General features: G+C 44.4%; 1 protein-coding gene across 8 annotated transcripts in view; it reads right to left on the bottom strand.

Moving 5' to 3' along the window:
* Positions 1–194: 194 nt before the first annotated feature.
* LOC117008468 (ceramide synthase 4-like) overlaps positions 195–22,393 on the bottom strand; it is a 45,779-nt gene continuing 23,580 nt past the window's right edge. For all 8 annotated transcript variants that reach the window (XM_033082356.1, XM_033082351.1, XM_033082352.1 and 5 more), the window contains 9 exons: positions 17,175–17,292; positions 15,961–16,079; positions 13,853–13,910; positions 11,439–11,489; positions 7,302–7,394; positions 5,797–5,925; positions 5,430–5,536; positions 4,870–5,026; positions 195–2,246 (listed from right to left, as the gene is read on the bottom strand). In XM_033082356.1, coding sequence (XP_032938247.1) covers positions 2,055–2,246; positions 4,870–5,026; positions 5,430–5,536; positions 5,797–5,925; positions 7,302–7,394; positions 11,439–11,489; positions 13,853–13,910; positions 15,961–16,079; positions 17,175–17,292 — 1,024 coding nt within the window. In that variant the 3' untranslated portion in view covers positions 195–2,054. The remainder of the gene's footprint in view (positions 2,247–4,869; positions 5,027–5,429; positions 5,537–5,796; positions 5,926–7,301; positions 7,395–11,438; positions 11,490–13,852; positions 13,911–15,960; positions 16,080–17,174; positions 17,293–22,393) is intronic.

The following is a 22,393-nucleotide window of genomic DNA, read 5'->3' as shown; positions in this document are numbered from 1 at the left end:
GAGCAGGAGACAAACCTGGCAGCTGCAGTTCTCTAATGCAAGGCTCAGTGTGGCTGTGTGTCCTGTGTATGCAACATCTTCCCCTTGGCAATGGCACCCACATGGGTCTCCCTCATCACACATCCACCTGTAAGGTGCAGCCAGTCAGGTATACCCCTGGTGGTTAAAGAAGTAGAAAAGAGACCAGACAATCAAACCTTTAAAAGTGATTTATAAAGAACATTTACATTCAGTAGTACAAAATGATATATAACTATCCCTCCTGAGCACACCACCTGCAGAGATCACAGCGTACAGAACATGTGCTTCCAACTTCCAATTATCACACAATTAAGAATACTGTGTGTTGGAAGGACCCACAAGGATCATCGAGTCCAGCTCTTAAGTGAATGGCCCATAGAGGGATCAAACCCACAACCTTGGCATTATTAACACCATGTTCTCACCAGCTGAGCTAAGGTTCCAGAGACACACTATCTTCAGCAAATCAAGGTTTAAATGACAATGCAGAAACCTCCTCCCACAGCATGTTATTGCCCTGGAATCACTCATCTGGAACCACTTTTTCCCTTCTGAAATAATCCAATTCCAGTTTAGAAATCCAATTACCCAAATGTATTTTGATTGAAAGAGAAGATGAACATATACAAGCTCAGATCAAAGCTTCTCAGTCACATCTCAGGTGACCTGAGTGATGATGTCTTGTCTTTCTGTGCTGTCACTTTCCTTATAACTGAAACATATGCACCCCTCCTCAAATATGGTATTTGCTTGGTCCATGCCCCATCCCTGCCCAGTTAGCAGTAGGTACATAAAGAGCAGTGTCTGCATGGCCTCAGTAGTCTAAGACCCTGAACTCATTACACTGAATCCATTAATACTTCAGTTTCATAGATTATGTGGCCTGTAAAACAAATGTTCACATAACACTAGTTTAAATGTTTGAAGAGATTGCACAATCCAAAAATCTAAGACTACACATAATACAAGATATGGCAACTGAATGAACTGAATCAGCACTACATCATGACTTTATGGACCACTGCTTTATACTTGCTATTCTTGATACACCTAGGCAAAGGCCCTAGAGTTAGAAGGTCATGCTAAAGCATTATTCCATAAGGTTCAGCAGATTTTCTCTGGACCCTTTTTCCTCTGAGAGCAGGGGAAATGTATCCCCTTCTTGCCACAAGCTGACTCTGTAAACATTTCCCACCATGCCAGTCATACTAAGAGAAAACATGAGCACTTTCATCAATGTTGTCTTCTAGACTACACAGGTCCTTATTACCTCCCTTCTCCTGACTACTTCTTTCCAAGACAGGTTTAGACGATTACGTGAAAGTTGAGAAACAGCTGTCTGGATTTTCCAGCTCTTCCAATGTGATTTCGATGGGTACTCCTTCAGCCTGGGCTTTGGAGTTCCCTCCTTAGGGGCAGTAAGTAGGGACTGAGATCCATACCATTACAAAACTGGTCACTGGCACAAAGAGTACTTCCTTTGAGAAGAATATGCTTTATCTTATGCCTTTCCAAAGCTTTCATTTCACTATGCGTAGTTTAATTTTGTAAGTGCATACAGGGCACCTATTTTCTCAGAGGAGGTATCCCAGTGGTAAGATTTGCCACTTGTCAGCCATAATAATTACTGGCAATAGGCCAGGGCCTCCAGAGACTGATCCAGGCTCAACAGATTCCTATCAACCATTAGGTGGGCAAAACTTGACACTGCCAGAGTTTATCCACCTTTTTATTTTTAAAGTATTTTTTAAGATTAACACATTTGACAATTATGGTACAGTCTTAATACAAGTCACACCACTTTGATCCCTTGCTATCTCTTTTGAGGCTACAACCTATAGCAAGATTTTACTGAAGGAAGACAAAAAACTTCCTTCAAATATCACTGACTATAAACACTTCGGTCTATGGGAAGCGGGAATTCAGCTACAATATTGCAATTGCACTCCAATTTATCTACACAGTGAGCAAAACTATTTCTGCGAGGTGGCCTGTGTTGGCTGGAGGCCAGCCCAGCAGCACATGGACAGCAGCTATCTTTCCTTGGCATAGCCATTGGCAAGGTGGGTTCTGTTGTCCAGGGCCTCAGACCCATTCCTCTGGATGTATCCATTGCTTGTGACATTGCTGAAATATGTAATCCCGTTTTTCTCCTTTTCTCGAATTTTATCTCTTTCTTCATCCTTGTCACTTTCTTCTGTGTCACTTCTCATGTCCTTTTCCATCTACAAAAACAGGTATGTGAGAAGCCAGACAAACACAGCAGTTGCACAAGCAGCAGGCTGACCATCCACCTGCTGCCTCAGCCACTCACCCTCAGCACAGTCCTGCTCTGTCCCCTCAGCTTTTACATGACCCTTGGGAACAGATTCTCCCTGCTTCTTTGATTTCAGCCTCACTGCAATCTCATCTCTGATCCTGATACACATTAGGAATTACAGGCCACAGAGCAGAACAAAGCCACAAATGCCCAGGACTGAGGACAACTGTGCAAGCCTGAGGAGATCCACACTGCTGCCCAGGTCATCAGCATGAGGGAGAAGGATGGGGGAGGCAGTTAATCAAGCTCTTACACACTTTCCAAAAGGGACAAGAAGCTAACTTGTGTCTACATGGCCTGGGTGGTTGCAGACTGACAACACTTGCTTGGGACAGGTTGGAAACACATGCTTCCCAAAGGCTCAACACAAAGCCACTCCACTCTGACTACAATCAATTTTATGGTCAGGCTTTTCCTCTTGCTGTCTATTGACAGAGAGACCTGTAATCCCATTCTGTAAGTATTAATTAACTGCCTTAAAAGGAAGGCAAAAAAGAAATAATGGGATAAAACAACAGTTCAGAAACAACAGCTCAGCACTTCCTGGCTAATCAGGCTGTCTCTACCATGCCATATAAGATGCCAATATTGGGGACAAATACACAGTGTCACACTCCTTGTTGGAAAGAGGGAAAGCTGCAAACCTCTTCTGTGACCTGAGCTTTAGAAACTGCTCAGGGGCAAATCACGTGCTGCCCAGAAATTTAGTCTCCATTTATGGCTGTCCATTTTTCTTGAGATCTCCCAGATCATATTGAGAACTCTATTTGGGCTCATGCTCTTTCCAGAGATCACTACAACCAGATGCAAACAGGATTTGTAAAAATCTAAACTTGCACTGAATTAAATCTGCCTCCAAGGACAGTATGGGTGGGAGATGCTATCTGCTGTGAGCAACCTGCACCTGGGATCACTCTGGAACATACAGATCAGGAAATATGCAGGAGTCTGGATCTGCAGCATAAGTCAATAAGCATAAGCATAGTCAATATTTCTACATAAATCCATTTATTGCCAGAGAATATGGCTGAGGCCTTAAAATCTGGCAAAATTCCCAAAGTTACTATAAAGCTGCTCCCTCCGTGAGGGAATGAAACTTGTACTTCAGGATCTAGGGTGAGTTCTAATTACTCGGGATTAGGGGACATCATGTGAGAAGATGGTAAAGATTATCCTGTAGACAGAGAAGAAAACAGTGGAGACCAGAAAGACCTGCAAGAAGAACATGAACTGATTGCAGCAAGAGTTTCATGGCTCTCAAAGACAGAGTGTCCTGTATTCTTGCCGATACTGCTTTGGGCTACTAAATATTGTCATTGAAACACATCTGTTTAGGACAATTATTTTTTGCTTTTTACTGCTCAGTACAGAAAGTTCTCAAATATATTTTTATATCAAATCTGGCAGATCAATTTTAGATAAAATATGAAAAATTCTGGATATACTTCAGGATTTTCCTTCCTGATGGTTCTTTTCTTTCTAATAAGACTTTATTATCTCATCATTTTACACTATAGTAACAGCAACGGTAATTCAGCCCACACAAAAACTAGGAAAACAATAGAAGGCTGTGTTCAGTTGTGTCTTCATTTCTGGCCCTGTTTCCTAATCAGCAAGTAATTTGCTCTGTGCTACCTTAAGGGAAGGCAGATAAAGAAAATGGGAATATGGATAAAGAGGAGCCTTTAATGCTAGCTCTCAGTTCCTGTAAGACAGAATTCCTCAGCTGCATACTAATAAAATAAATCATCCTGGGCTCTGAGGTCAGTTCCCATGAGGTGCTGACTGGTCACCTTTGGACTGCATCCTTGGCATGTCTTTGGCTTTGATTTTGGGAAAAATTTCATGCTGAGCAGCAGTTTGGTCTCACAACAACTACTACAGAAAGAGTGGGATGTGGGATGCATTTCATTTCAGTTTATACAGCTGGAGCTCAGATATTCATCTCTGGTTACTCTGTGCCTGTTGAGCAGCACTGCCAGGTGCAGTATGGAATGGATTGTAATTTGGGCATGCTTGTTACCCTCCACTGCTGCAAGAAGAGCACAGGCAGCTGGTTTAGACAGAAATACCTACTGTGTGAGATCTACAGCACTGTAACACAATTGTAATCAAAATTCCTGTACAATAAGGGAAACACTTCTGCACTGACCTCACCAATCACGACAATTTTCCCTTCCTTGATTTCTTAGACTTGTTATAAATGCAAATCATACTGCACAAAGTGTTGGGATTTTTACTCATATGTCACTGGCTTTGTTCACAGACATCTCTCCTGAAGTCCAACCCACATTTTTGTTGAATGTAAGTATGAGAAGTGGACCCAAAATTGTAGTGACTCGTACAATTTTTTTTTGGTCAACTTTCCCTAATATTACTGAGTTTCCTTCCACCTCACTGTTGGTAATATATATGTATAATTTCACTAGAACAATAAGGAATCATGCCAGATGGACCCTTGTATTCTCAAGCAGTCTGGATGGACCCTCCTTCCCTGTGTGATGTAAAGGATACAAACTGATGCATACCGTGCCCTGGAGGATGAACTTGTAGACCATGTGAATAATTAGGCAGGACCAGAAGACATGGAGCAGCTGCAGAATTATCAGAAGAACATTCACAAAGTAGTATCCAAAGAAGGGTTGGAATATCTCCATGGAGTAATAGTAGGTGTTATAAAGCACTCTGCAAAACAGAGGGGATTGCAATGAAGCATGTTGTTAATAAGGCCACAATTAAGCCCCAGAAATTTGTTGCCACAGAGGAAGCTTCCGACCAGCCACTTCCATCTTTACCGATCACATGTGGAACTATCAGTTCCCCACCCAAAGGAGACAACACAGAGCCACTGGCCCAGGGCTCCTCCTCTGCAGCACCCTTCAGGTCTTCAGGACTGCTCTATGAGCTCCAAGGCAGAGCACCCCTGTTTACCCCCAAGGCAGGTGCAACAACCACGTGGCACTTGAGCCTGTGTAAAAAGTCAGGAACACATGCTCCACGACCAGAAAACAAAGGCTGCAGCACCCAACTAATGATCCTGTCTCTCAGAAGGCAACTTTTCCATGTCCCCTCACTGCAGCAGACTCACGTGTAGGGGTAAATGACCAGGCGGCTGATTAGGAAAACAGCTGAGAAGATCATAAAGAGGCTGTCACAAGTCTTTTTCCACTTCATGTAATTGAATATCTTAGTTGGCTGAAAGGAGAAAGAACAATAAAACAGCAGCCAAGACAGCATCTGCTCACACTCTGGGGGGTTAATGAGACACGTATGACACAACCTGCATGCAGGTAACCACAGCTCTGCCCAGCTCTCAGCTGGGCACCCTCAGCTGAGTCAGCAGAGCCGCACGAGGGATCTGTGGAACATCCCAGTGCTTGGCCCATGTTGCATTAGATAGAAGGACATTCTGTGACTGAAGAGCACCATAGCTGATTAGGCTCTGCCTGGCTCACCTCTAGGAAGCAATCAGAAGCATCATGAATCACCATCACCAGCGTCCCAATGCGGATGTAGTTGGCACAGTATGAAAAACTGATCAGGAAGATGGTCGCAGCATGATGGACTATCTGCTCTTTGAAATCCTGATGAGAAGGGGAACAGTAGAGAATAAAATACATAATGCACCTTCTGCCTCAGTGCAAGTGTGGTTCCTGCAGGTAGCAACGATATCTCTCTACCTAGTGACTAGGAAACCTCCCACTACAAAGCCTTACCCATGTACAGTAATTTCACGAATACAAGCCGCACCAATTTGACTAAGATTTTGCTCCTAAACCGGAAATGCGGCTAATAAACAGGAGCGGCTAATATGTGAATAATTTTCTGACATTTACAACCTCAGAAGTGCCAGCCAGAGTGCCGACCCGAGCAGCAGCAAAGTCGGCATTTTGCGATTGTTACAAATTGCTACTCTGTTGCACCACGGGTGGAGCCTGGCTGCCTGGAGGCAGCACGGGGGGTGGGGAGAGAGGCAGGAGAGCTCCCTCCTTCCCTCCTCTACCACATCCCGGGGGAGAGACGGGGGGCCCCGCGCCGCCACTGCCGCGGCTCTGGGAGGTGGCGGGGGACCCGGGCCGCCCCTGCTCCGGCTCGGGGAGGCGGCGGGGGGCTCCGTCCCTGCCTGCCACCACGGGGCAGCGCCAGGCCGTGGTGACCGAGCCCAGTGGCAGCGGTGGCTGGCCCCCAGTGGCCCCGCTGAGCGGCAGCGCCGGGCTGGGCTACCTGGCCCCGTCGGCAGCCCCGAGCGGGCCGAGCCTGCACAGCCCGAGCCGAGCCAGTAAACCCCGCCCTGCCGCCGTTCTGTTACTATTTGGCAACTTTGTTGCACGCGGGTCCTCGCTGAGAACGACAGAGTGGCTTATATTCAGGTGCAGCTTATTTATGGACAAAGAACGAAATATTTGCCAACACCCAGAGATGCGGCTTATACTCAGTGCGGCTTGTATTCGTGAATTTACTGTAATTCTTATACCAAACGGATTCTAGAGATGTAGGCAACCAATAAACCCAGGAATGAAAAGTTTGTGGTGTAAACTGAGGACCCCACAACAAAGATCATTGTTTCCCTTCACTAGCCATGGTCTGATGCTGCACCCTGTGTGTTGGGACACTGGCACCAGGAACACAAGCAGCTTTACTGACAGAGAACCACCTCATTTCCTGTCTCTATGATCAGTGCAGCCTAGAAGAGTTACAGAAGAGCAATTTTTATGTTTGCATTTTAAGTTTGGATTGAGAACTCTGCAGTACTTTGCACCTTTCTTTGTCAAGGTTGGTGTGCTCTGCTTCACTGAGTAGAGAAAGCCAGTGATTGGGAATGAAAATTCCTGTGAATGAGCAAGGAGAGACTTCCACAAAATCTTGACTAGCACTATACACATGCACTTAGAGATCACTCTCCTAAGTGTTCAGTTTGTGTCCTGTTTGTATTTGATTCTCCCCTGAGACTTCCACTCACCTTCCTCTTCACGTCAAAGGGCAAAGTGAAGACCAGTGACCAGTAGAAGGAGAGCTCCAGCATGTAATACAAGAACAGGGAGGGTTGGAGAGGCTGAGAGAGAAGGAGAGATGGAAATACCCATCAGATACATTAGTACAAGAGCTGCAAGTGAAAACTCCTTTCAAGGCAAAGGACAGCTGTAGTGGGTTGTGCTGACTGGGTGCCAGGGAACCACCAAAGCTGCTCTGTCACTCCCCTGCACAGCTGGACAGGGGAGAGAAAATACAACCAAGGGTTCATGAATTGAGATAAGGACTGGGACAGACTGCTCATCAAATACAGTCATGGGCAAAACAGACTCTAATTAGATATTAATTAAGTTCATTGCTAACAAAATCAGAGCATGATCATGAGAAGTGAAACCCTTAAAAACACCCTTCCCCTTGCTCCTCCCTCCTTCCCAGCTCCACCTCATACCCCAATGACACAAGGAGATGGAAATGGGGGTTATGGTCAGTTCATTACCCATGGCTTCTCCTGCTGCTCAGGGAGAGGAATAGTTCCCCTGTTGAACTATGGGACCCCTCCCATGGGATACAGTTCTTCATGAACCTCTCCAATGTGAGTCCTTCCCACAGGCAACAGCTCTCTGCGAACTGGTACAACATAAGCTCATCCCATGGAAAACAGTCCTTCCCAAACTGCTGTGGCATGAGTCAGTCTTCCATGGGGTGCAGTACTTCAAGGACAGGTTGCTCCAGCCTGTGAGCAGGGCTCCTCTCTTCATGGGAGACATAGGGTCACAGCCTCCTCTCAGGCATCCCCCTACTCTGGTGTGGGCTCCTCCTCCACAGTCTGCAGGTGGATCTCTGCATCCCTGTGGATCCCTGTGGGCTGTGGGTGGATCTCTGCATCCTTGTGGGCTGTGGGTGGATCTCTGCATCCCTGTGGGCTGTAGGTGGATCTCTGCATCCCTGTGGATCACCAGGGACTGTGGGTGGATCTCTGCATCCCCTGTAGTTCTCCATGGGCTGAGAGTAGATCTGTGCATCTCCCCTGGATCCCACGGGCTGTGAATGGATCCCTGCAGCCCCCATGGATCTCTGCAGTCCCCACGGATCCCCACGGGCTGTGGGTGGATCTCTGCATCCCCTGTAGCTCTCCATGGGCTGTGCATGGATCTCTGCATCCCCCGTGGATCCCCATGGGCTGCAGGGGCACACCTGCTTCACCATGGTCTCACCACAGTATACAGAGCTCTGGTGCCCTGGAGCACCTCCTTCACTAACCTTGGTGTCTTGCAGAGTTGTTCCTCTCCCATGTTCTCAGCCTGCTCTTCTCTGGCTGCAAATACAACTGTGCAATTACTTTTTATCTTTTATCTTTCTTTTAAAATCTGTTATCACAGAGGTGTTACTGCTATTTCTAACTGGCCCAGCCTTGGCCAGTGGTACATTCAACTTGGAGCTGCCAGGGATTGGCACTGCTGGACATGGAGGAAGATTCTGGCAACTTCTTACAGAAGCCACCTCTGTAGACCCCTGCTACCAAAACCAGACCATAAAAACCCAGTACAACAACCAAATCAACAAAGCTGGCTCCTGCAGCTACAGGGGGAAATACTTCAACTGAGTAACGCACTCACTTACTAAATGTCATGTGCTAAGATGAAATCAAACAGCGGGGGAAATTCCACTTTACCATACCATGTCAAACATTCAGGCAACCACCATAAAGATCCTGAATATTTTTAGGATTTTTTCAGCACTATTCTGATTCCTAAGCAGACAGTGCACAGTTTTTAAAATTACATAAACCAATTCATTATGGTAGAAAAGGAGTAGCTGAATAAATAATTCCCTATTTAGGCTTGAAGATGTTTCAGATACCCTGGACTCTGTCACAGATTTTCCAGTTTAATCAAACTAATGGTGGGGAAATCCAACCCCAGCAGGAAATACAATTCACATCCTTTTGGGTCAATTATCTGGGCTTTTACAGCTGGGAAACTGAAAGCATAGACCCACTCAGCAAGATCTTGTTATTTAACAAGCAATTTTTGCTGTTGTGGCACTATGTGACCTCCTTAAACTCGAATTTATTTGATAAATAATTACTATAACTAAAGGGGCTTTGCAATAACTTCCAAAGGAACGTGAAGTACTGTGCCCCCAAATACCAACTGGTTATTTATGGCCTTCATAAATTTTAGTTTGTTTTCCTTTGTAGCACCAGCAACTGGCCACAAGAGGAAGCACAGCTGGATGTCCTGGGGCTTCCAGGGAACATATGAACATCTCCCTAGCTGGTATGTGCTGGTCACACTCCAGGTTATCCAAACAGGAGCTCTGGATCAGAAGCTGTATTTTTGCCCCCCAAAGATCAGACTATTTGAGGGAACTGTTGTTTCTTTTGTCATTGTCTATAGCACAGGGAATGGTCTGATCAGTAGAAATTGTTATTAATACATTTGTTGTTCCTGCTAATACACAGGTTTGTCCTTGACTTGCTCTTTGCCAGTGGGACATGACCAGCCCTGGGTTTGGTCTTTTCTGGTTGTTCCAAATGTTGGAAAGTGGGTGTGTATCGGATTTACATGGAAAGGTTTTCATTCTGTGAGCAGCCAGAAGCTGCCCCCTGTCCAACAGAGCCAGTTCCAGACACCTCCAAGATGGATCTGTCACTGGCTCCATGAACAATAGTGGCAGTGCCTTCAGGACAATGTATTTAAGAATGGAAAAAAGTGGTGCAGGGAGAGGAGTGAGAGTATGAGATACAACTCTGTGGACCCTCTTGTCAGTGCAGTAGGAGAAGGAGGAGCTCCTGGTTGTGGAGCAGATTCCCCAGCAGCCCATGGTGATACAGACTGTGTCCCTGCAGCCCATGGAGCTCCACAAGGAGTAGAAATCCACCTGCAGTCCCTGGAGGACCCCTGCCTAGAGCAGGGGGATGTGGCCTAAGGAAGCTCTGAGCCTGTGGAGACCCTGTGCTGGGGCAGGCTCCTGGCAGCACCTGTGGACCTGTGGTGGACCCATGATGGAGCAGTCTGCTCCAAACAGGCTGCATCATGGGGAAAGGAGCTGCAGTGGAGAGGTTCACAGAGAACTGTCTCCCACTGGGGAACCCTCCTGCCAGGGTGGGGAAGAGCTCGAGCAGGAAGAAGGAACAGCAGAGACAAGATGTGATGAACTGGCCACAACCCCCATTCCACATCCTGCTGCACCACTGCAGGGGAGGAGGTGGAGAATGTGGGAGTGAAGTTAAGCGCAGGAAGAATGGAGGGGTGCAGGAAGGTGTTTTTAAGATCTGGGTTTATTTCTTATAAAACTACTCTTATTTGATTAACAGTATATTAAAATAATTTTCCCCCAAGTCAAGCCTGTTTTGCCTGTGATGGTAACTGGGGAGTACTCTCTCCCTATCTTTATCTCAACTCGTGAGCCTTTTGCTATATTTTCTCCCCCCTTTCCATTTGAGGAGGGGATAGAAAAATGGGTTTGTGGGCACACTGTGGCCAGCCAGGGTCAGTCCATCACAGTGTGCCAAAACGGAGGGTCCCATTGTTTTTGACAAGACATGTACTGCAATTTTACAGAGCAGGAGACTGAGAGACCCGCGTGATCCTTTCAGTCTTACATTCCAATTCAAGCCCCACTTGTTTGTATGGTTTCATTTTTAAGCAGAACTACGGATTTGCCCCTAAAATTTTTGCATTTGCACAATACCAAATTGTTCAGAGACTCATCTTGAAAGATATTGCCTCACTCTTCAGTCATTTGTCCTGTTACATTTCCTGTGGCTCACACTCTTAGAATTGGGCATTACTTTCTCCTTGATGAGTTTTCAACCTCCACATACAGTCAAAGGGTCTTGCTCTAGCTTTGGTTCTCAGACAAAAAAACCTGGAACATAAGTCTTCATTTTCTCTTGGTAGTGACAAAGTGCTCTGCCAATTCATCTTCTCTTGTGTTTAGATGATACCAGATACAAAGATGTTCTCACCAGATGATGGTCTGGCTTTGAATTCTTAGATTGTCTGTGTCTGAATTTAATTCAGAGTCTTCTTTTTGTCACTAATATAATCAGATTTTCAAAAAAAATACAGGAACACAATACAAGATTTATAACAGCAACTTTCCTTCTTGTGTCACTCACCTGTTGTGGATATCCTGTCCAGCACTCTCTATGGTCCCAAAGCCAAGGTTTCTGCAACAAAAATGCAACATGTATGTGAGAATATCAGAGGAGCTACTTTCTTATCAATTGTCTAATTCCTTTAGTTTATTACTGCTAGATTTTGTTGTGTTTTATTAAAGGCAGAGCTGGTCTTGCTGTCTGGAATCCAATTGCCAAGAGATTTCCACTACAAGGACTTGCATCTGCTTGTGACATTTCCAAATTGCGGCTATTTGCCTTAAATCTCACACACTATTTACTAACCCAAATAAAATAGCTCAGAGAAGATCTCTCCCAACTTTTTGCAGTCTTTCACAAGCTTGAGGTGGTGGTGATGTTTTGAACATCTAAAAATAATCTTACAAGTATTTCATCAGGAATATCTGTGATTTAGACAATAACACTCAAATGTAGATAGAAGGCTGAAAACTGGTATGTCATGTATGTGGTTTTTTCTCTAACAGCGAAGGTTATGCTGAAGCTTGTTAAGTAATGAACCTCTGAAAAGATCCTACACTGTTCAATAGAAAATTGGTAGTTTAGAACCTGGCAGTTTTGAAACTTTCACAGAAACATGGCAACTGAAGTCCCCAAGAGTCCTCCCTGCACGGAGCATGCTCTGCCCAGAGCTGTGCCCAGACTGGATCAGAGCTCACAGAACAACACAATGCCTCACACCTATGAGGGTAATTTTCTCCAAGTTCTACAGGGCTCCAGGTATCAGAGCTGAGGCAAGAAGGTAGCATTTCTTCTTCTCACTGAGCACTGCTGGTGTGTGGGTGGCACAGAGGCAAAGCAGGAGGCAGTGGTTTTAGGTGCAGTGGTAATTTGGAACAGACGCAGTCTGTGGCTGAATGGAAGTGAGAGATGTGTGATATAGAACCAGAAAGGACAAAGCAAAAACTATGAAACAACTATGGAATACTGTTTACCTAAGCTAGAGAGGAACTCCAGATCCCTGAATTTCATAATTCCTCTACTCTCACTAAATACAGCTGACTTCTAGTGGCCTACTGGAAGACAACTTTCCTTTGCTACAGGCTGTTTCACTGGTTCACAGAGGATTTTGCTATCAGTCCAAAACTACTGATACAGAATTTAAACATTTGCTTTTTTCCTAAAGAAAGAAGGGAGTTTCACAAAAACAAATGCATGTTAAAAAGCTACTCAGGTTACAAAGTAAACATGTGAAAGTCAGGATATCTCACATGTCCTGCCATGTTAGTTCTTTGTTCTTCTTTTTAAAGCAGTCATTTTAATACAATTTAGGTAAGAGAATAACATACTTGCTGCAGGACCTAGAGGTGCTTGGATGATGGTGGATGGATGTCTCCCTTTTCTCTCCCTTGAAAATTGCAAGATGTGTGTTGAATAAGGACATTGGTTAAAAAAGCAAAAATGGTATTTCACCCATATAAAGGACAGATAACATGATGAAGAATATGATTTTGTCCCTTGTTGCCACAGGGCTCTTGCAAAATGCTAAGCAGGTCATGCAGACCAAATTTCAAGAGCTGGTCTCAAATAGCTGGCCTTCTGTTTTGATGTACAGATCCACAGAACAGCTGCTGGGATTCAGATACCTTTACTTCTCAGCTAGCTCATCCTATAATCCTCATACTTTTGAGTATCTTAAAATCTGACTTGGAAGTCTGTATAAGTTCAAAAGTCCTACACTTGTACAATGAGTGGTTATACAAGGAGAGTTTTTGTCTGCTGCCTTGGGATATGCACATTTTCCATCATGTAACTCATCAGACTGTACCAGAAGACTTCTGCAAAGCTCACCTAGAGAACCAGATGCAGCAAAAGAGTCAGGGGAGCCTTTAAAACAGAGGGCAGCAGATGGCCAGTGCCCCTACTCCCAGCTTGGGGACTAGAGCACACCCATGGCTCCGGTTAGCACTTCTGCCTGGTGGGGCAGTTCAAAACATATCAAGAGAACTCTCTATTTATGAAATTGGAGAAAAGGCTGAGGCATGAGCCTGAATCAATCACACCCTGGGTAAGGAAAAGAAAATCATCAGATAAAATTATTAAATTGCAGCCCATGCTCCAAAGGAAGCTCAATTTCTTTACCTTAAAGAGGTATTGGATACAACACACAAACAGGCCCCGCAGCTTCCAGCTTAGGTAAGTGTTCTATCTCCCACCCTGCAGAAATTTGCACAATCCCAACTGCCTTCTGCTTTACCAGAGAAAGAAGAAACATCTTGGTTCTGGAGTCCTTAAAACAAGTATGGTCCAGTATGTCTGTGCTATGCAGAGGATACACACCAACCCGTATGGAAAACCTCTAGAAGCAGATCTGAAAAGGCATGTTTGACAACACACTCTGCCATTCTTGCAGGTGTTGGCTGGGTAGAACAGCAGGTGACTGCATATGTACTCACATCATACAGGACAGCGAGTCCAGTGAAGAAAGAAATGATGTAAAATGTAAATCTCCAGCTACAAACAAAGAAAACAAAGGGCATTAGAATCCCATTCATTAACCCCTGAACTGCAATTCTGTGTATCCTCACACTAATTCAAAGAATAACCCTACTGAGGCAAAGACACATGTTAGTATGTTCAAGGTTTGACCAAAACAGGCACAGTTCTTTGCATGTTAGCAGCAGATTTCATAGACTTCACAAAGAGCAATTCCTTTGCTGTGGACATGGCAGAAGACATGAGAATCTTGGTGACTAAAATCCCGCAGAGAATAATCCCAAAGTTTACCAGCAGTAGCAAATGCATTTATAAAAGTCAAGCAATGCCAATCTCTCTCCTAGACCTTTGGAGATCCAGCCTGTAAATTTGTTATCAGGTACAGTAACTAACTGCTGTCATGTTTGGCCCAGTGAGGAGCCAGTAATGATTTTACCAACATCAAACCCACACAGAAATACATACAAACTGTTTGCCAAGTTCAGCGGACAGAGTAAAGTCATCTGAATATTCACACACATAGTAACGAATGAGGGGAATTTCATCCCAACAGAATAAACAAGTTACTAATAAACTAACCACAGGAAACATTCAAAGGAGTAAAACTGTTTAAACCAGTCCTTTAATTTCCAAAAAATTCCATAACAATTCAGATGTAACTGCATTTTGAGAGACTCCACCTGTCAATGAAACCCCCAGGAATTCCAAGACAAAAATAAACTCTACAAAGCTGCTACATCACATCAGAGACATTCTGTCTACAGATTGCACATGGTGACAGAGGGTGAGTGGAAGGACATTATCCTCAGTGGGTTGAGGCAGAAAAGGATTTCCTGTTTCCTATTTACTGTTACTATTTACTCCAAGTCATCAGAGTGAAGGGAGAGCTGACACTTATCCAGATGGAGGCAGAATAAACACTGTTGCTTTACAACTCCTTATTCACTGTTTCTGTAAATATTTATAACTATATGGAATATTATAAATAAATAATACACATCCTTTTCTTCTTTTTGAATTAGGGTTTTTAGGCAAGGGTTTTGAATTACAAGTGCAGTGTTAAATGGAGCACCTGCTGATGAGCTCAAAGTTGATGCCTACCCTATGGATACACACCTTTAGATAGATGAATAGTACTCCAGGTATTTAATGATTTCTTTTGACTATGTGGTTTTCCTGGGAGAACCCAATTCCTTAAACAAATAGCAGAGCAGCCTCTTGTAAATAAGGCATTCCAACCAAGCTGTGAAGAATCCTCCTTTTCTATGGAAAGCTGAGTCAGAACCAACATTCAGATCTGTCTGACCTGAGATTTATTTTGTGCCGCCACATAACAAGGAGGATTTCAACACAGCTGTTCCCAAGGCAGGTTTTGTTCTCTGCTCACAAGCTTCCACCCCCATGGGAAGGGTGCTGGTTTGTGATTTTCAGGATGCTGAAGTCAAAAGACAGCAGAATCCAATCTAGCCTGCTACCTGTAGCTTTTGAAAGCAACAGTGTGCAAAATAGTTGCAGAAAAGATGCAGCAGAAGTAATCTCCTTGCAGAGAGGCAAAGAGAAACTATGGGAAAGGCAACAGAAAGGATGCATTTTTACTATAAAGGTACCAATGCAGCAGCAAAACAGTAAGATGCAAACAGCAGAGAGTTTTTCAGGTTCAAATGTGTGTCAAAACAGGATGCCAGTGTAACAAAGTCAGGAAAAGTCAGAAACAAGGGCCCGGTAAGAAATAAAGATACAGCAGTAGAAGGAGACTTTGGGATTGCAAACAAAAGGGAAAAGCAATAAATGTTTCTGTAACAGAGAAGCAGCAGAGAGTTACAGCAGAGCCAAGTGGGTCAGGGAAGACCCAAGATGTGCTCTGCACAGGGATGGAGGGCAGGCAGGGAGCTGGGATCTCTGCACAGGGATGGAAGGCAGGCAGGGAGCTGGGATCTCTGCACAGGGATGGAGGGCAGGCAGGGAGCTGGGATCTCTGCACAGGGATGGAGGACAGGGTGAGGCAGTGAGCTGTCTGTGGAGCTCAGCTGCAGTGAAAACCTGAGTTCATGGCTTGTGCTCTGCTCACCAGGCCTCGCTGAATTTCTTCGACAGGCTGGGCCGGTCCATGTTCCTACGGCGCCGGAACCACTTCTCCACCTTCCTCACTGGCAGGTCACATTGCTTGGCTAAATTGAGCAGCTCACCCTGGAAAACAGGTGATGCAGCAAGTTCAGATCCAGATTCAAAGGTCAGATAGGGAAGTATCTCATCTGACCCACCACAGAGCCCAGCTGGAGACCCTCGTCAGACCAAGCTGATTCAGGCTAAGGCATCTTTCTGAAAGCAGTCCGTTCCTAGTGTAAAGATCTTGGATGGCAGAAAATCTTTCCATTCACCTCTAATAAACTGGTTATAAATGCTAATGTTGAAACTTGTCATTTTTTATGTGAACTTTCCCAGTTTCAAACTGGTCTTGTCTCCTCACATGAGTTTGTTGCCAAATGACTTCCTCACTCTGTCTTCAGGGACCAAATCCCTCAAATATGTCATTCCAATAAAGATCACTGCAGCTTAAGTAGTATTTTATAGCTCTGCAATGAATCTTGTCACGCCTCTCAGCATTCTGATGCAGTATCATGATGGATGTAATGAGCAGAGGCAACATCATTTTCCTACTGGATATTCTCTTGGATTGCACAGAATGACCCAGTCTAGAACTAGGAGATCAAGCAAAACACATGGGCTGAGCAGCAGGGATTAGCAATATGGGAGCTCAAGGCAGCTGAAGTGACTGATTTTTTTACAGGGTTTGCCAGTGTATGAAAAGAAGCTATCACAGAATGGCTGGGGATGGAAGGGACTGTGGAGATCACCTTGTCCAATGGGCCCTGCTCAAATAGAGCCACCTAAAGCCAGGTGTCAAGGACCATGTCCAGAGAGCTTTGAGTTCTCCCAAGGATACAAATTCCACAACCTCACTGGACACCCTCACCTCACAAGAAAGGGCCTTTGATGTTCAGGCAGAACCCTCTGTGTTGCAGTTTGTGCTGCATGTAAGGTAAGCAGGGAGCAGGAGTTGTCCCTCTTATTTTGGGAGCACAGGTGTTCAGAAGCAGAACTCAGAGTTGATGGTATTGCAGGAGGACTCTCCTGGCCGGCTGCTCTCAGGTAACCAGTGCTGCAGTGTTTCCTTTGTTGAATTTCTAGTATGAATGCCACTGTTAAACTTCAGGATTCCAAATGGCATTTTCTCGGGCTAGACACTAAATCTACAGGAAAGCAGAGGAAGAAAGGACTCACCTCTTCAGGGTTCTTGCGGCGTGTACTATAGAATGTTTCCAGCAAGGGACTGGGCTGAGGTTTTGGTCTTTGCTTGTCTCTCACACCCAATTTGGTACTGAGGGGCAGGGCTATGGCTCTGCAAAAGAAAACATAAAGGATCAGCCAAAAATAGTAGAACAGTGATTTCTGATTTTGCAGCACTGTTAAAACATGATGCAGTACATAACAATTGCTTCCCACATGTGAATACAAACATGTGTATCATGTTGAGCAGGTAAAATCACAAACTTAGAGAAGAAACTGTTGGACTTGTACCCTACTGCTCTGAGCTCCATACTGTGATATTCAAAATTTCATGAGGTTGGCAAATGCAATATCCTCCTTTGTCAACTTCTGAATCACCAATCATGTGTCTCTGGCTTGCTTGCAGCTGATGGGGAGAATCACACTTTAATATCTATCTATCTATCTATCTATCTATCTATCTATCTATCTATCTATCTATCTATCTATCTATCTATTATAATAAGGCCTAATTGTTGTTCCCAGCTTGATCTAGAACATGGAACATACATGGCATCCACTTGAATAAAGGCCTTAGCTCAGCATCAAGAGGGAGGCTCTACCAGAAGTGTAGTATTAATGATGAAGAAATATCCTGCTGAAACAGGAAGCCACTTGGTCTTTCTTGGAGTAACTTACATCCGTATTTCCTAAAATAAATCAAACACAGCTCCAAAATAAGGACATGGCAACTAGAAACCTTGTCACAAGAAATGGATGCTTGCACTAGATGTGCATCTTCAGTCTTTCACAGTGAAATAAAGCAAAAAAATAAATAAAGAATCTGCATAAATAGAAAAAAGTTACCCAAGGAAAACTCTTCAGAAAATTACAGCACTCAACAACTCAACTCTTCCACTACCAACACTCCTCTCTACCTTAGCAGCAGGAAACCTCCTCCTCGAAGATGTGAAGTGAGATCTTGCATAAATATGGCACAAACAGTAAACTTCTCAACCAATATTTTTAAAAAACCCCAAAAAACCCCAAATCGTCTGAATTTTACTTGAGTTTCTCAAGAATTAGCTGTTCTATTAGTTGTTCCCTTTTACACACTATCACTGGGGAAGTGTCTCTGTGTTACTGCAAACTGGTGCTGAAGTTGGTTTGAGCTGACAGCACCAAGCAGACACAGCGAGTGCTGAGCCCCACACCTCCTCTGCCTGGTCACTCCTGCTGTCCAGACAAGTCCTCTGATTAGTTCTCCCTAATTGTCTGGACACAGAATAAGATTTTTTTCCCCCATTTTGCCTAAAAAATCTGCAAAAGCTATTTCACTATGTTCTACATCAAAACAGTATGGGATATATTTATGGCTGTGATTATCTGGTGTGGCTACCTGTGGTTTCTGCTAGTCATAGACCTTATACTCCATATGCATGTCTTTAGGGACTATTATAGGTCCAGCATTCTTCAGATTGGTCTTTTAGAAGTTTTCTTTTCAATAACCAATTTCTTAATTTAATTAACAAGTATTAAAAGTAATTTTATAAAAAGACTCTCTACCTAAGGAATAATGTAACTTCTGTTAAACAACTGAATGGGTACACATTTTGCTGACTCATATAATAGATCATTCTCGCTTTTCTTTTGCACAGCCAACCCACCTGCCTGTGTATCAATTATTCTTTGTCATCATGTCTGAAAAATTCCTTTGGCATCACTGCCTATAGGAACATTCAAAGATGTACCAAAACCAACAAAAAATATGTTGTTACCATAAAAGACGGGCTAAGTGTGCTTGCTGGCAACACTTACAGTAATTTCATAAGGCACACGGGACTATAAGGTGCACCACCAGGAGTCGCGAATTTTGCAACTTTGTACATTATATAAGGTGCACTGGACTATAAGGCGTACTGTTTTTTTTGCAGTGAAGATCAGTGCTGCGTGCAACAAAGTAACAAATTAGTAATGGAATCCCACGATCCTGGAATTTACTGGCATGTGCTCAAATTGGAAACATTTTAACAGATTGGTGTAGCCTTTAAACACAGCACCAAGCGCCCTCCCCGTGCACGGGCGGGCCCCGGCACTCCCGCTCGCCCCCAGCTGGTGAGGTGGGGCTCGGGGCGGCCGCGGCTCGCGGTTGCCGCAGTTCAGGGCAGCCACAGCTCACACCTCAGGGTTGCTGCGGTTCAGGGCGGCTCGGGACTGTCCGCGGCTCGGGAATACGCAGCGCTGCCTACTCCCTCTCTCCCCATGTGGCTCCTGCTGGTCGCTCCTCATTCCCCCCGGGCCGGGGCCGCGGCCAGCACCACTCGGCAGCTCCTCATTCCCCCCGCACCCAGGCCACGGCCGGCGCCGCTTGGTGGCTTCTCATTCCCCCCGCACCCGGTGCAGCCCGGTTTCTTCTTCCCCCCACACTGGGGCCAGGGCCAGCGGCAGTTCCCTCCCTCCCCGTGCGGCTCCTGCCAGCTGCGGCCGCCCGCTCCCGCCCCCTCCTCGCAACTCGGCGCTCCCGTGGCACCGCCCCCCCACTGCGGCTCACACTTCCAGCTTGGCAAATTTCACAACGTTGTCCATTATATAAGGCGCACCGGACTATAAGGCACACTTCCGGGTTCAGGGGAAAATTTTAGTCAAAAGGGTGCGCCTTATAGTCGTGAAATTACTGTAGCCCGCTGGAAAGATGCATACTGATCACAAAAACATGGGTAAGCACTCACTAGTTTCTGTGAAATTTAGCAGCACTCTGGCACTGTTGCTGAATGGCAAAGGAATATAGCCATCACTAGGAATTCTGGATTTTAGCTCTGACTGCTCTCAAGAAATGTTTTAAGTGCATATGAAATGATTGGTTTAATAAGAGTGATAGTGGACCAGCAGGTTCTGTGCTAAGAACAATAACACAGTATTTCAATAATATCCATAATTATAATGAACTTGGGAAACATCTACCTTAAGCTCTGCACTAGATCTTGTTTCTTATATTAAACAGCTCCTTCAAAGATCAGGCATCAATACAAGCACCTCTGAAGAGAAAGATGTAATCAATTATATTGTTGAAAACAACTTTATTGCCACTTCTTATCAGGCCATATTGGGAACTGAAAGGTATAAAATTTTCCAGAAACATTAAAGCAGAGAGAATGCTTCTGTCAGGTGTCAACAGAGCTTGCCAACAAATTTCTTTTACTGAAAAACTACTTAAAGTGTCCTGACAAATTTCTTAATTTTGTTTAATCCCTGACTTCTCTATATTTCCTGCTGATTTCTTATGGTCATGGCATAAAATCTCACTGTAACAGAAACAAGTCAGTTGCAGCAGATGAAGATAGGGTGTAACCAGTTACAAGTACTTTCTTGTTGAGGTTTTGAGTTCATTTTTATTTTATGAACCAATCCAACTTTTATGAACATCATTGGGTTATCAATTCTTCATAAGGGACTTCTGCACATGTTGGCTCTGTGCTCTGACTCTGTTCTCAGTTAAGTTCTCTGTTCCAAGCACAACCCTAAGAGGATGATGCTTATACTGATTTAAACATGTCATCTTAGTGGCAAGGACAGCCTCATTATGGCACTTTACCAGCTCTCTGCAAGACAAAAGGGTAAATCTGAGAACTAAACTGTGTCCCTCAGAGTCAGTCAGTGTCAGGGAGATGATTCTCATCACCAACCTACTTCTCCATCAGTGAGCACCTCTCACTCCATGATTTACATGGCAGAGGTCTCACTTTTTTCAGTAGTCTCAGAACTTGTGCAAAACCTGTGAAGTTGAAACTAAATGGATTTATCATGAAGGGGTTTTTACTACTACTTCCCCACCTTTCAAAAGTGGGCTATAATCCTTCTGCAGAGACTTTCAGAGTTAGTGTGAGACACATGAAATAATTTAACTTTGGGGGTGGATTTTTTTATTATTATTTATATGGGTGACACTTGCAAATACCTTGAAGTACTAAGAAATGCAGAAGCAGTGACAGCAGCTATCTGAACTTCTATTCTTTGAACAGCACAGTCTCTTTTAGCCTCTTGCTTGCCTTTGGCAGAAGGCTATGGTTGTGCTCTTGGTGTAGTCTCTGCCTTCTGCTTGCAGGAGAATATTTCACACCAGTTAAACTGACTGTTCCATTTGATGCAGGGTCTGGATTCACTACAGTCCTGCTGTCCAAACTGAGTCAGATCCATTTCCAGTTAAATGCTGCAATGTGTCCCTCATCTCTGCACCAAGCCCCATCTGTAAGACCCTAACAGGAAACTGTTTCCAGATCCTTCCTGATTACTGATCAACAACTAAAGTGTCTATGCAAAATAAACTTTAGAAAGGTACACTTCTAAATAAAATATTCAGAATTGGTGTCCTTTCTTTCTTCTGATTTTAAATCCAAGTATCTGTTCCTGGCAGATCAAGAGCAGCCATTTCTTTCAATGTACAACATACGGCTCACATCCTGTCACCACCCTCCCAGAAACAGACCTAGTATTTCTGACTAAAATCCTCTTCTAGTGAAATCTGGGAACTGTGTGGATTCGAATTCACTGACAATTCCTTTCAACTGCCCAAGACCCAAAAATCTCTGGACAAGTCCAAAATCAGACAAATCAAAACTTGTATGTAAATTAGGTTTTCAATGGCTTTACTATCCCTCAAAGCATTTAGTTGCAACATTTTACTAACTGTGAGGGCAAGAAAACTTAGCAACATTCCTCCAGAATCATAGCACCCCAAGAACTTGATTTTTACAAAAACAGTCTTAGAGGTGACATAACTAGAAGAGAAGACAACATCCTTGCAGGACTATGTCCGGGGAAAAGTTCTGTTAAGGTACAAAGGTGCTTAAAATCATGGTTCAAGTTATGGTTGCAAGACGTATCTCCTACTCATAAGTACAACCTGGAAACATTAAAGGAACAGGAGAGGTTCCCAAGTTCTAGATCCTCTCTTTTCTCAGGACATCATTAACTGCTTCCCACAGTTCCTGCCTCAATACTGTGGCATAGCCCATCACTGCAGCACTAATGGCTTTCTACTCTCCAACACTTGCATCCACTTTTTCCCACCTTCCTCAGCACAAACCAGCTCACAGGGGAGTTGCTTCACAACCTGTGAGCTGTTTCTTCTCCCCCAGGGCTGCACCCACAACCTCCTCAGCTCTCCCAGGCCACACCTAGACACTGCAGGTCCTCTTCCCACGGCCACCACCTCATTCCCAGCATAGCTGGCTCTT

This window comes from Catharus ustulatus, chromosome 29 (genome assembly GCF_009819885.2).
Source record: "Catharus ustulatus isolate bCatUst1 chromosome 29, bCatUst1.pri.v2, whole genome shotgun sequence".
Taxonomy (NCBI): domain Eukaryota; kingdom Metazoa; phylum Chordata; class Aves; order Passeriformes; family Turdidae; genus Catharus; species Catharus ustulatus.
This window is presented reverse-complemented; position numbering and strand designations above follow the sequence as displayed.